Source organism: Cetorhinus maximus, chromosome 2, assembly GCF_964194155.1.
Source record: "Cetorhinus maximus chromosome 2, sCetMax3.hap1.1, whole genome shotgun sequence".
Lineage (NCBI taxonomy): Eukaryota > Metazoa > Chordata > Chondrichthyes > Lamniformes > Cetorhinidae > Cetorhinus > Cetorhinus maximus.
Genome location: NC_135880.1, coordinates 138848173 through 138863351, shown reverse-complemented (window position 1 = coordinate 138863351; position 15179 = coordinate 138848173). Strand labels below are relative to the sequence as shown.

Sequence of the window (15179 nt, the reverse complement as noted above, 5' to 3'; positions counted from 1 at the left end):
CCCACTTTCCAGGGCCCCACACACCATTTCCAGGTGATTTACCTGTACTTCTTTTAACTTAGTATACCAAATGCACTGCTTATGATATAGTTTCCTTTACGTTGAGGAGACCAAAAGCAGATTGAGTGATTGCTTTGCGGAACAACCCGTTCAGTGCATGTGACCCCAAACTTCTATTTGCCTCTCTTTTGAATTCTCTGCCCCACTCCCACTCTAACCTCTCTGTCCTCAGCCTCCTGCGCAGTTCTAATGAAGCTCAATGTAAGCTTGAAAATCAGCACCTCATCTTTCAATTCGGCACTTTGTAGACTTCTGAACTCAACAAGGAGTTCAGCAATTTCAGGTTATAGCCTCTGCCCCCATTTTTTTTGGATGACAGCTGTTGGTGAGGTGTCTGCTATTCCAATTAAACCTCCCCTTCTCTTTCTTTACTTGTCCCAATACCATCTCCTTTTGTATTGCACCGCCATCCCTTCTGTCATTTAATCTCTCCTGCCTTCCAGCCTATCAGACCTTACCCCTTTTGTTCTACAGCCCCACCAACTTTTCCTGCCTCTGTACTTGCTTAAAACTTGTTACATCTCTTAACTTTTTCCTGTTCTGCTGAAAGATCATCGACCCGAAATATTATCTGTTTCTCATGCTGCAGATGCTGCCTGACCTGTTGAGTATTTCCAACATTTCTGTTTTTAGCTTGAATTTCACTTACCTGTTCCCTTTCAAAAATATCCCGCAGGTGTTCCAAGCCTAGACTTTTAAGGAACTGGTTTATGTTCATGTCGAGTACAGTAACTGAAAAGAAAATACAACTGTTCATATTTTTCAATATCAAATTAAATACATGAATGTTAAATGCATAAGGAAAATACAATCTGCATTATTATAGCATTTTATCACAGCTTCAGACTATACGAAAGCACTTTGAGTATTGAGTTCAGGCAGACAACTCGAACACAGCAATAAGATAATATTGGCCATAGCATCAGGACTCCCTGCTTAGCTTCCCAATTGTGCCTGGGATCTTCCACAAACACCTCAATAGATAGCCAGGGCTTCGCATTAATGGGCAGATAAGTGGCAGATGGAATTTAACCCTGAAAAGTGTGAGGTGATACACTTTGGAAGGAGTAATTTGACAAGGAATTAATCAATGAACGGCATGACACTAGGAAGTTCTGAGGAACAAAGGGACCTTGGCGTGTGTGTCCATAGATCTCTGAAGGCAGAGGGGCATGTTAGTGGGGTGGTGAAAAAGGCATATGGGACACTTACCTTTATCAATCGAGGCACAGATTACAAAAGTAGGGAGGTCATGTTGGAGTTGTATAGAACCTTGGTGAGGCCACAGCTGGAGTACTGTGTGCAGTTCTGGTCGCCACATTATAGGAAGGATGTGATTGCACTGGAGGGGGTGCAGAGGAGATTCACCAGGATGTTGCCTGGGATGAAACATTTAAGTTATGAAGAGAGGTTGGATAGACTTGGGTTGTTTTTGTTGGAGTAGAGAAGACTGAGGGGCAACCTGATCGAGGTGTACAAGTTTATGAGGGGCACAGGCAGGGTAGATAGGGAGCAGCTGTTCCCCTTAGTTGAGGGGTCAGTCACGAGGGGACATAAGTTCAAGGTGAGGGGCTGGAGGTTTAGGGGGATGTGAGGAAAAACTTTTTTACCCAGAGGTGGTGACGGTCTGGAATGCGCTGCCTGGGTGGATGGTGGAGGAGGGTTGCCTCACATCCTTTAAAAAGTATCTGGATGAGCACTTGGCACGTCATAACATTCAAGGCTATGGGCCAAGTGCTCATAAATGGGATTAGGTAGGTAGGTCAGGTGTTTCTCATGTGTCGGTGCAGACTCGACGGGCTGAAGGGCCTCTTCTGCACTGTGTGATTCTGTGAAAGGCGATAAAGGTGTTAGCTTGGATTAGTTACTAGAAGATGCAATTCAGTTGCTTTAACAACGATTGAATTGCAGACATTTAGCATTTGTAAAATGGTTATAAGAGCAGGGCAGAGGTTGAGTACAATGTGCTCATCTCCAATGTACCCTTTATTTATTTTGTAGTGTTTGGCCAATTCATTTAATTGTGCAAGCCTTTTAAATTATTTTGCATGGCTGTGCATGCATGATAACTTAATGGGGATGACTTTTGTGTGGCCTATATGGGAACTTTCAGGTTGCTGCGGGGCTGCGCAGTTTAGAGAGAATATTGTTCACCGCTTGACCTCTCAAAGTCTCTCCACCATTGACAAGTGCATAAGTATGTGATGTACACTGACCACTTGCCTGGATGTTTGAAATGGCAATAGTCGAAAGATCAACAACATCCAGGGAAGAGCAAGAACAGTCACCAATCTTAATAGCCAGCCTCTCCATCACTGGTAGGCTGAGGCCGCAGCACATACAAAATGCGCTGCAACAATTCATCGAGGTTACTTCAATAACAGTGGCCAGCCCCACAACTACTCCCACTGAGAACCAGAGCAGGAATGTCATGGGAACATCACTTCCAAGTTCCCCTCCAAGCCGCACAGCACTCTGACTTGTATTCCTTCAATGTCACCAGGTGTTAGAATTCCCTAATAAAACCATGTGGAAGCACTAATAGAAATATTAACTGGAGAGGTTCAAGGTCTCTTGCTATCTTCCCATGGCAACTAGGGATAAATATGGTCATTCCAACACTGCTAAAATCCTGAGAACAAATTAAAAAGATACGCATAGGTAGATAACTTGGTGTGCAATGCCAGGTAGTGAATCATAACACCTCAGTTAAATCCATTGTGCTTAATCAAAATCCTGGTGATAAACTCGTGGCTTTCAAGTAATCACTTGGAATTGTGGTCCTTTACTGGGTAACTCTGAACAAGATGACTAAACGCAGCCTACTGACTCCCACAACTACAGCTCCTCACACCCCGCTTCCTGTAAGGACTCCATCCCATTCTCTCAGTTCCTTCGCCTCCATCGCATCTGTTCTGATGATGCCACTTTCCAAAACAGTTCCTCTGATATGTCTTCCTTCTTCCTTAACCGAGGTTTTCCACCCACGGTGGTTGACAGGGCCCTCAACCGTGTCTGGCCCATCTCCCGCGCATCCGCTCTCACACCTTCCTCTCCCTCCCAGAACCATGATAGGGTCCCCCTAGTCCTCACTTATCACCCCACCAGCCTCCGCGTTCAAAGGATCATCCTCCACCATTTCCGCCAACTCCAGCGTGATGTCACCACCAAACACATCTTCCCTTCACCCCCCTCCCCCTGCGGCTTTCCGCAGGGAGCGTTCCCTCCAGGACACCCTGGTTCACTCCTCCATCACCCCCTACACCTCAACCCCCTCCCACGGCACCTTCCCATGCAACCGCAGAAGGTGCAACACCTGCCCCTTTACTTCCCCCCTCCTCACTGTCCAAGGGCCCAAACACTCCTTTCAAGTGAAGCAGCACTTCACTTGCACTTCCCTCAATTTAGTCTACTGCATTCACTGCTCCCAATGCGGTCTCTTCTACATTGGAGAGACCAAACGCAGACTGGGTGACCGCTTTGCAGAACACCTTCAGTCTGTCCGCAAGCATGACCCAGACCTCCCTGTCGCTTGCCATTTCAACACACCACCCTGCTCTCATGCCCACATGTCCGTCCTTGGCCTGCTGCAATGTTCCAGTGAAGTTCAACAAACTGGAACTGGAAACTGGAGGAACAGCACCTCATCTTCCGACTAGGCACTTTACACCAGTCTTCCGGACTTAATATTGATTTCAACAATTTCAGATCATGAACTCTCTCCTCCATCCCCACCCCCTTTCTGATCCCCTTTTTTCCAATAATTTATAATTATTTTTTTACAATTATATGTTTTTCTTTTCCCTATTTTTAAAATTTATTTCGATCTATTGTTTCATCTCCACCTTTTAGCCCATTTCGATCCCTTCCCCCCACCCCACCCGCACTAGGGCCATCTGCCACTAGCTTGCTTCCCTTAATGTCCCCATTAGCACATCCTTTAGATAACATCACCACCGTTAACACCCCTTTGTCTTTTTGTTTATGACATCTTTGGCAGTCTCTTCTTGGCCTCCACCTATCACTGGCCCCCTATCGAGCTCTCCTGTCCCACCGTCTTCTACCAGCTTATATTTCACCTCATTTCTCTATTTCCTTAGTTCTGATGAAGGGTCATACAGACTCGAAATGTCAACTGTATCCCTCTCCGCAGACGCTGTCAGGCCTGCTGAGTTTTTCCAGGTATTTTTGTTCTAGATTTCCAGCATCCGCAGTATTTTGCTTTTAAACTCAGCAATAGTACTGACAAAGACTTCAGAAACAATGAGAAATTCTCCTTTCCATTTTTAAAAAGGAAATTGACTTGAGCTCTTCAAGTGAAGGCACAGCTCAGAGACTTTCCCCACAACTGGCATCGATAGAAGATTTGTTTCAGTCAGCCTACCTTCCCCTTCTTTTCTCTCAGTGCCAGTAGCTCCATCAGCTGCACCTGAGGCACCACTAACAGCTAGCTCTGCAAGAGGGCCAGTCAGGTTATCTATACTGCTAGCAGCAGACAAACAAGACGGAGTTGAAGCTGGAGAGATCACTGCTGCACTAACAACAGTTGCCTGAGGTTTATAACAACTAGGGAGGGCTTCAGGTGGCATAGCATCAATAAGCAAGGCCCTGATGTCGTCAGCCTGAAATAAGAAAAACAAGAACATTTATAAATGCATAGCATCAGAAATTTTAACACAAATTTCTAAAATATTAACTATCAATTTATACAGCTCCTGTTATCAACAACATAAACACACACTAGCAAAATGTAAATCATCAAATACTTGTTACGGTTTTCAAATTAGAACATACTGTAGCCAAATCTAAAGGAGTCTGGCCTTCCTGGTTCTTCATGGTAGGATCCGCCCCATGAGCCAGTAGCAGAGCACAAAGTTGTGTCCTTCCTTTCTGTGCTGCTTCATGCAATGGAGTGAAGGCCCATTTATCAGTTGCATTGACACAGGTGTTATATTTGATTAAAAGCGCTGCAATATCCACATGCTGAAAGGAAAGCAAAATAGCGCCTTAAAAATGTAGTTTTACCTATATTCAAATACCATAGTTGAAAAAGAAAATTGGAAAAGGGATGGGGCTAATTTATTCCAGCTGAAGCAATGGCAACAGCACAGCTGCAATTGGCCTAACGCTGTTTCTGCGATGTAATTTCTGTGATTACACACTGGCATAGACTCAATGGTCTGCTTGTGTTGCAACATTCTATATTGAAAATCAAGAACATCAATTTATGTTTTATCCCTCCGGCTATTGCAAACACTGGGAACATTTGACTTCATAGTTTTTATTATTGATTTTTTTTTTGAAGAAAACAGTTAAGTTAAAAAAAATCAAGTTTGTTTTCTGACAAAAACATTCTCAATCTGTTTCTAATTTTTAAAATCTATTTACTGGTCTGTACAATTACATTTCAGCTTGATTTCCTTGACTTAAATGGTTAATTACATCTAAGTTAGACAAATGTTTTAAAAAGGACAGACAAACAACACCATGTCCACCAGGCTTTTTTCATTCTTGTGAGGTAGCAATTTCTGCACACCATTACCCCCATCAATCCTCTCCTTCCATCCCTCGCAGTCATGCAATTTGCTACATAGGCATAGAGAAACATTCTTAGGACACTTTAAGGAAAAACCTGCAGAAATTCCTATTCAACCACGGACTACAATTGAGCCCCAAGAGCTAGAGTGACTAAGTATCAATTGCTGATTACTTATGTGCCTTCTATATGTATAGATGTTGGTTACTCGCGAGAACTCACCCAGCTTCTTTTTGAATGTTATGAAAATTAGTGACAGCTGATAATGTAGTGTTTTCTTACCCCATAGGACGCTGCATTATGGAGGGGAATGAGGCCCCCTTTGTCTTGTGCATTAACATCTGCACCATGCTCCAGAAGATAATCAGCAACTTCAAGGTTATTATAGCCAGCTGTCAAACAAAAGCAAACTAATTAAAAATGTTACAGCATGCACATTTTTCAGTTATATTTGAGAACTTTAGTATTTGTGCTAAGTTTTACAGAATTAGCTATTTCAGGAACTTCCTGATCATTGCCTGACAATTAAGCTTCAAATTCCTGATCAGGGGCACATCTGTGGTAAAGGTGAATATAATAATGCATCATTATCAACAAACTCTGAAGAGGCAAACACATGAAATGTCTGTTCTTACTGTGAAAATGAGAGGTAGCCACAGCAGCTGAATCGGATTTCAGTACCAGATTTTTGCCACATTTGCTTCTTTCAACATCACTGATATCACACCCTTGAACCCACTAAAGAGGAACAATTGTATTTTTCATAAATCATCTGTTACCGTTAAATATTTTATTTTAGAAAGCAAAGGATTTACATTTATATAGTGCCTTTCACATCAGGGCACCCCAAAGGGCTTTATAAGCACTGAAGAGTAGTCACTATTGTAGGGAAACGTGGCTATCAATCTTCCTGCAACAAGGTCCCACAAACAGCAATGAGGTAACAACGTCACTGCTCATCTTCAAATAACACCATAGGACATTTTATGCCCATCTGAGGGGGCAGATGGGCCTCAGTTATATGAATCATCTGAAAGAGGGCACCCCCAACAGTCACGAGTACTGCACTGGAGTGTCGGTCTAGATTATGTGCTCAAGTTTCTGTGGACCTGAACTCATGACCTGGGCATTTTAAGTTTTAAAACATTTAAAGTTTTGTGGCAATCTGAGACTGTTTCACCTTAAAGTTTGTCACTAAATCATCTGAAATAGACGATAAGGGGGGTAAAATTTTAAATTCAAATTGTGTACAAATTGAATACAAGTCATACAGAGCCTTGCACAACTTGAAAGGTCTGTGGACTGAGTATCACACAGCGGTTTAGTAAATCAGTTCCTGAACTGCAGCCCCATCTATCAAGCTTTGGAAATAAAAATAAAGTAACAGAATTAATTAAAGCAACAACTGTCGGAGTATTTTATTTCAGTGCTTTACATTTGATAATATGCTTCCTGAAAGACACGTTCTTACACATAACAGGATATTGACTAATTATTCTTACTTTAGCATACGAGTAAGTACACTACTTTAGAATCGCAGGTGATTTATAAAAATTACCAGAGGCCAGGGACCAAGTTAGATGGCTACATACAAAGCAATCTTGCATTTCTAGTATATCAGCAGGGATTTTTAAAAAATGTATTCTTTCATGGGATGTGAGTGTCACTGATAAGACCAGCATTTGTTGCCCATCCCTAACTGCCCTTGAACTGAATGGCATGCTAGGCCATTTCAGAGGGCAGCTAGGAGTCAACCACATTGCTGTGAGGCTGGAGTCACATATAGGCCAGATTGGGTAAGGACACCAGATTTCCTTTCCTGAAGGACATTAGTGAACCAGATGGGTTTTTACAACAATTGATGATAGTTTCATGGTCACCATTACAGACTCTAGCTTTCAATTCCAGATTTATTAATTGAGTTGAAATTCCACCAGTTCCCATGGTGGGATTTGAACCTGTGTGCCCAGGGCATTAGCCTGGGTCTCTGGATTACTTTTCTAGTGACAATCTGGGGAATGCAAAGATTGCTTCCCTTCCCTGCCTTACAGTGTTATCTTCAGTGCAACACTGAGTCTCTATAACCAGGTACTGCTGCATTTTCCCCTCTCCTTTCTTCTTGCCACTGGGCTCAGGTTACAATTCTACAATATGCTATAAAAGTGGCCATTCATTAGATGTTATATAGAATTATACCATGGAAGGGAGGCCATTCAGTGGATTGTACCTGTGCCGGATCTTTGGTAGAGAAGCCAACTAATCCCACTCCCTTGCTCTTTCCCCATAGACCTATTATTTCCCCTTCAAATATTTAAACAATTTTCTTCTGAATGCTACTACTGCATCTGCTTTCATCTCCCTTTTAGACAGCATATTCCAAATCAACTTGCTGCACAAAATAAATGTTTCATGGCACCCATTTGATTTTCCCTGGATAATCACCACTGAACAGTAGTGCTTGATTGATCGAACTTCAAATGGCTTGACACCATCCGCCACAATTGATTTAGTTCTGTTAAATTAGGTGGGAGAAATAACTGTGAACATTGGTGAAAAATTGAAAAATGGGAAGGATAACATAATTTCAGCATGAAAACAGAATATGATAACAGTCAAAATAAGAATGCTGGGCTGGAACAGTACAAACTTCAGTGAGATATAGTGATATATAGAGGAACTTAGATCAGATTAATTAAACAGAAAGTTCATAAAAAGAATGGATCAGCAATGGGACAACATTTAGGTAAGATTTTACCTGCAAGATGAAGTGGTGTTGAGTTCCTTCCTTGAGTGTCTCTGCAATTTATGTTCTCTGGGGTACACAACTTCTGGACCCTTGCTAGGCAGCCTTTCTTGGCAGCGTCGAGCAGAGCAGCATCGCCTCTTAGTAAGTCCTGAATATCCGTGTCCCCTTCTTTCACAAGATCCAGAGGTGTGTTCCCATCTCTGTTCTTCTTCGTTGGGTCAGCTCCATGCTGAGAAAAATGAAGGCGACCTCAATAACATATTTAGACGAGCTTCCTTTTATATAAACTGACCCATTCTTAATGGCACTTAGCAACAGCAGCAGGCCATTCAACCCTAGAGCCAGTTCCATTATTCAATTAGATTAGGGCTCATCTAATTCTTAACTCCATTTACCCATGGTTCTATAACCCTTCATACCCATGCCTAATAAAAAATCAAGCTCAGTTTTGAAACTTTGAATTAACCAAACCTTAATAGCTCTCTGAAGGAGAGTGTTCCAGATTTCCACTAACTTTTGTGTAAAGTGCTTTCTAACATCAACCCAGGCAGTCTAGCTCTAGTAACATTTGCACCATACGAGTGCCAGGCAATGACGATCACCAACACGAGAGATCTCCCCATGACATTCAATGGCATTACCATCTTTGAATCTCCCACATCAACATCCTGGGGTAACCATTGACCAGAAACTGAACTGGACTAGCGATATAAATACTGTGGCTACAAGAGCAGGTCAGAGGCTGAAAATTCTGAGGCGAGTAATCACCTCCTGATTCCCCAAAGCCTGTCCACCATCTACAAAGCATAAATCAGGAGTGTGATGGAATACTCTCCACTTGCCTGGATGAGTGCAGCTCCAACAACACTCAAGAAGCTTGACACCGTCCAGGCACCAAAGCAGCCTGCTTCATTTGCATTCCACCAACCAACTTAAACATTCACTCTCTTTACCACCGACACACAATGGCAGCAGTATGTATATACAAGATGCACTGCAGCAACTCACCAAGGCTCCTTCCACGGCACCTTCCAAACGTGACCCCTATCACCTTGAAGGATAAAGGCAGCAGGTGCATGGGAACACCACCACTGCTAAGTACCTCTCCAAGCCACACATCATCCTGACTTGGATCTATATCGCCATTCCTGCAAAGTTGCTGGATCAAAATCCTGCAACTCCTTTTCTAACAGTACTACGGAATGTCTGCACCAGATAGACTGCAGCAGTTCAAGATGGCAGCTCACCACCACCTTTTCAAGGCAATTAGGGATGGAAACAAATGCTGGCCTTGCCAGCAATGCCAAGATCCCATGAAAGAATAAAAAGTTGAGAGTTTACGCCCCTTGTTCCAGGCTTCCCAACTAGAGGAAATAATTTCTCTTTATCTACCCTTTCAACTCCTTGGCTCATCTTAGACACCTCAAGTAGATTACCCCTTAATCTTCTGCATATAAGTGAATACAAGACTCATCTATGCATCCTGCCCTCATAATTTAATTATTCTAGCCCCAGTACCATTCTGGTGAATATTTGATGGACTGGCTCCAAGGCCAATATATTCTTCCTGAGGCTCAGTGTCCAGAACCAAATGCAGTGCTTCAGAAGGGATCTAACCAGCACTCTGTACAGCTGTAACATAACTTTTACCCCTTTGCATTCAGCCCTCTTGTAGTAATTGTTGCAGTAAACAAGACCCTTAGACAACTAAATCCCAAAACATGGTCCAGAGGACATTAATTCTGTTGACCTCAAATTTTAAATACCAACAGTATAAAGCCTGAATCTAATCTGAAATCTGTTCTTTGTATTGAGTGTGCATGTTCAAGTGATCTATAGTAAAACCTCCATAAAAGCTCCCTTTATTATTTTTACCTGGAAGTCAAAACTTTAATTTTCAGTGTTAAAGACCTGCATAAAATTCTAGACATGGGTAGATAGACAAATGATAGGAGTGTTGAGAGGTGATAGAATGTCTGATAAATACTATGAGACTGCCCCTCATGTGCATCGTATGAAGAGGTCTGATAAAAATTACTAAGCCTACATACAAGTCTTTCAGATTGAAAACCACATACCTTTAACAGCAGTTTACAAATCTCATATTTGCCTTTGGCTGCTGCTTCATGCAGAGGTGTGAACTTCCATAGGTCAGCCACATTCACTGAAGCACCATGCCTCACCAGCAGTTCTGCTACTTCATAATGTCCATACGAGCAAGCATTGTGCAAGGGCACTAAACCCCTGAAGGGTGAAGAGTTTAAATTTAATAATTACTACATTTGAACAAATTAAGGTATTTGATAAGGTGCCACATCAAAGGTTACTACACAAAATAAGAGCTCATGGTGTAGGGAGTAACATATAACATGGATAATGGGTTGGCTAGCTAACAGGAAGCAGGGGGTAGGGATAAATGGGTCTTTTTCATGTTCGCAAGCAGTGTTGGAGCCTCAACTATTCAGTGTGTGCCATTTTGGTCTCCTTATTTGAAAAAAGATAGAACCACATTAGAAGCAGTACAGAGAAGGTTCACATGGCTCATGCCTGGGATGAAGGGCTTATCCTATCAAGAAAGCTGAACAGGTGGGCCTGTACCCATTGGAGTTTAGAAGAATGAGAGGTGATCTTATTGAAACAAATAAAATAAGGGGACTTGATAGGGTGGATACTGGGTGGATGTTTTCTCTTTTGGGGGAGACAAGAACAAGGGGTCATCATTTAAAAATAAGTGGTCTCTCTTTTAAGACGGAGATGAGGAAATTGTTTTTCTCTTGGCGGGTTGTTAGTCTATAGAATTCCCTTCCACAGAAAGAGGTGGAGGCTGGGTCATTGAATTTATTCAAGGCTGAGTCAGATAGATTTTTGATAGACAAGGGAGTCAAGGGTATTGAGGGGAAGACAGGAAGGTGGAGTTGAGACCACAGTCAGATGAGCCATGATTTTATTGAATAGCAGAGCAGGCTCAAAGGATCGAATGGCCTACTCCCGTTCCTAAGTCCCATGTAATCTCACTCAAAAATTGTAAATACAAATCTAGATCCACGCTTCTTTGAACTCATTAATAAGGGCAGTTGCAAAATTAATTGCACTTCTAAAACTTGCTTGTGGCTCTAGGCAACCTCTGACAAAATAATAGAAAACATTGTTGCCGATTTTCTCCTCTTCATTCCTGAAAGCATCATTGCTTCGTGTAAGGAGGTGGCAGCAAGAGCCAGCTCAAGTGGCCTCTAATCATATTTGAGGCTTTTCAGGCGACATGATGATGGGGAGTATCACAGACAGACCAGAACCTGTCATCACCTGATTTCTACACAGAAGTATTTTCAGGAGGGAAGCAATAATGACAAGGAACCTTGTCTGATTTTCCCCTGCCTAATCCATGGGTGTCGAGGTCAAGTGCATCACAAATGTCAACATCTTGGCTGAAATAAGTTAATTTAGTCATCAGGGGAGGAAAAGGAACTTCAGGTCTGACTGACCTGTACAGCTTACCTCAACTACTCACCTGTAAACTTGTTAGGGTTTTGGGGAAAGCTGGCTTCAGGGTTCATTTTTAGCTTACTTCACAAATTCTGTCCAAAGTACATGCAATGGCTTACTACTGTGTGACTCAATACTTGTGTCAATTCATTAAATTATGAATTTAACAAATGTGCAGCTTAAAATTTATGTCTAGTCCTTTGATTTTATTTCAGCAATGCGTATATTCCACCAAATAAAATGATTACTCCCAGCTGTTTGTTCAAATTATTTTAAAATATGAAACTTTGAATTGGGTCTAACCTCAATTTTGTTTCCCCACAAAATGTTCTTCTCCAACTGTTATATTGGTTATTAGGTTCACCTTGCTTGGACAGAGTCTAGAGTTATTACTATCTTGTGGTCAACCTCTGTGTAGCGATTTTCCTTGGACAATTTCTTCCAAAGTGCTAAAAAAAGTTATTTTAATTTTAAATATATAAATACCATTCTTGGTATTTATAATTCAATGAGTAATTATTATAGCCTTCATTTACATATGACTTAATAGGCAGTTTAATTGTAGTGATAAGAAAGGGTAGGGGACACAGGCCTGGCGGCTGCGGCAGGGGACCCAGGCTGGGCGAGCAGGGGGAGGAGGAGGAAGACACTTTTTTATAGTTTTCTACAGCTTTGCAACAACACTTACACCAAACCTGCTTTTTCCCCTCCTTTTAAAAACATGGAAGTTTCGTAAGGAGAAACAAACCAAATCCCAAAGTGTACATATACACACCCCTTGTCTTTGGCATGCACATCAGCTCCATGATGAAGCAGGTACTCGACAACAGCCACCCGATTGTAACCTGCTGCAAAATGTAGTGGTGTGGAGTGCCGTCCTTCCAGGTCTCTGCAGTTCACATTCTGGGTTGTGCACAATTGCTTTAAAATAAATTACAGCCTTATCAGTAAACATTATTGGATTTTTGATTTGTTTCTTTTGTAAAACACTTATTAAAGTCAAACTAGATTCACATAATGAGTAGCTCTACTTTCACGAAAGTCTAGTGTAGTGAAAGTAAAGCTACTCATTAAATTCCAACGATTACAAGCCAAAGATTCAATAAACTGGAGCACCATAATTTTGTTTGCTGTTCCATCTACTCCATCTATAAATCTGAAGAACAATAAATGAATAATTTCTGAGGAGCAGAATCTTGTTTTTATATTAATATTTAATGCTTCAATGGTAGTGAGAAGAGAAAGCTTTGTGAGTTGACTGAGAAAGTTACCTGGGGTTTGCTGCAAAGGGGTCATCATTTTAACCAATCTGAACTTCAGGTCCTCAAGCTACTGGCCTTAAATTTCATTCTTCTCTTGCCCAAATTAGTTTGAGCAAAGCCTTAATCCACAGGGTTTTTCGGCCCCAGATTTGGTAATATTTCTAAATAAACTTACTATTTACATATTTTCACAATATTTGATTCTAATTACTGACAACTGTAAACCACTTTGGTCAAGATTCGCTGTCTACAGCCTTGGCATCAGTAAACTTCTCACTCAGAAGTAATTTAAAATCATGTACTACTGATGTCAAATTACTAATGAGAACCTACATTTATGTAGCATCCCTAACATTTCAAAATGTTTCAAAGTGCTTCACAGGAGGGTAATACACAAACACTGCCAGATAAGGGGACATTATGATAGGTGACCAAAAACTTGATTAAAGAGGTTGGTTTTAAGCAGTAGTAAAGGAAGAGAGGTGGAGAGGTTTAGGGTGGGAATTCCAGAGCTTAGGGCCGAGACAGCTGAAGGCCTGCAGGTAATGGTAGTGTGAAGGAATTTGGGGATACACAAGAGGTCAGAATTGGAGGAACACAAAGTTCTCAGAGGGTTGTGGGATGGGAGGAAGCTGCAGAGATGAGAAGTCCCAAGGCCATCTGAACACAAGAATGAAAATTTCAACATTGAGAAGTTCTGGGTGGGGAGCCAAGGGGTGATGGTTACTGGGACTTGGCACGATTTAAGATATGGGTAGGAGGATGAGCAGAAGTTTTCAAGGGGGTGGGGGGAGGGGGGGGGGGGGGGGGGGCGGAAAAAGGAGGCCAGGACCCACTTAGCTTAGGTCCTTTATTAAAAAGCTGTAAAGGAAACTCTTAAGGACAAGGTGAAAAATTAAATGATGAGATGCACCTTAGACAAATCAAAGTGTCTTAATTTCCCTTCCCTCACCAAAAAGGCAGTAATCCTCTTGCTAATCACTTATCTTAATACAAGTCCATTTGCAGCATTTTAAGAAAGATAGTATCCACGATAAACTGCAATTTGAACATAGAAAAATAGCAGGAGTAGGTCATTTGGCCCTTCGAGCCTGCTCCGTCATTCAATATAATCGAGGCTGATCCTCTATCTCAACGCCATACTCTCGCTCTCTCCCCATACCCCTTGATGCCTTTAGAGTCCAGAAATCTATTACCTTCTTAAATATATTGTGACTTAGCCTACACAGAATTCCACAGGTTCACTGTCCTCTTACTAAGGTTCTAGAAGCTTACTAGAAACTTCTCCGCACCTCAGTCCTAAATGGCCTACTTCATACCCTGAGATTGTGACCCCTTGTTCTAGACACCCCAGCTAGAGGAAACGTCATCCCTGCATCTAGTCTGTCCAGCCCTGTCAGAATTTTATACGTAAAAATGAGATCTCCTCTCATTCTTCTAAACTCCAGTGAACTCAGGCCTATTCGGCCCAATCTCTCCTCATACGACAATCCTGCCATCCCAGGAATCAGTCTGGTGAACCTTCGCTGCATTACCTCTATAGCAAGTATATCCTTTCTTAGGTAAGGAGACAAAAACTGCACACAATGCTCCAGGTGTGGTCTCACCAAGGCCCTGTATAGCTGCAGTAAGACATCCTTGCTCCTGTACTCAAGCCCTGTCGCAATGAAGGCCAACATATCATTTGCCTTCTTAACTGCTTGCTGCACCTGCATGCTTGCTTTCAGTGATTGATGTACAAGGACATTCAGGTCCCTTTGTACATCAACATTTCCCAATCTATTACCATTTAAATAATACTCTGCCATTGTTTTTCCTACCAAAGCGGATAACTTCACACTTATCCACGTTATACTGCATCTGCCATGCATTTGCCCACTCACTCAATTTGTCTAAATTGCCTTGAAGCCTCTTAGCATCCTCACCACCACTCACATTCCCACCTAGTTTTGCGTCATCAGCAAACTTGGAAATATTTAGTTCCCTCATCCAAATCATTGATATATATTGTGAATAGCTGGGTCCAGGCACTGATCCCTGCGGTACCCCACTAGTCACTGTTTGCCATTCCGAAAAAGGCCGGTTTATTCTT

The 15179-nt window shown here is 42.0% G+C and overlaps 1 protein-coding gene across 5 annotated transcripts in view; it reads right to left on the bottom strand.

Moving 5' to 3' along the window:
- Positions 1-15179, bottom strand: part of tnksa (tankyrase, TRF1-interacting ankyrin-related ADP-ribose polymerase a) — a 168015-nt gene that overhangs the window by 22807 nt on the left and 130029 nt on the right. For all 5 annotated transcript variants that reach the window (XR_013580461.1, XM_078570078.1, XM_078570089.1 and 2 more), the window contains 7 exons: positions 12601-12746; positions 10421-10586; positions 8352-8571; positions 5879-5988; positions 4855-5043; positions 4445-4682; positions 710-792 (listed from right to left, as the gene is read on the bottom strand). Coding sequence is in view for 4 of the 5 variants with exons in the window: in XM_078570078.1 (XP_078426204.1) it covers positions 710-792; positions 4445-4682; positions 4855-5043; positions 5879-5988; positions 8352-8571; positions 10421-10586; positions 12601-12746 (1152 nt within the window). In the remaining variant the exon portion in view is untranslated. The remainder of the gene's footprint in view (positions 1-709; positions 793-4444; positions 4683-4854; positions 5044-5878; positions 5989-8351; positions 8572-10420; positions 10587-12600; positions 12747-15179) is intronic.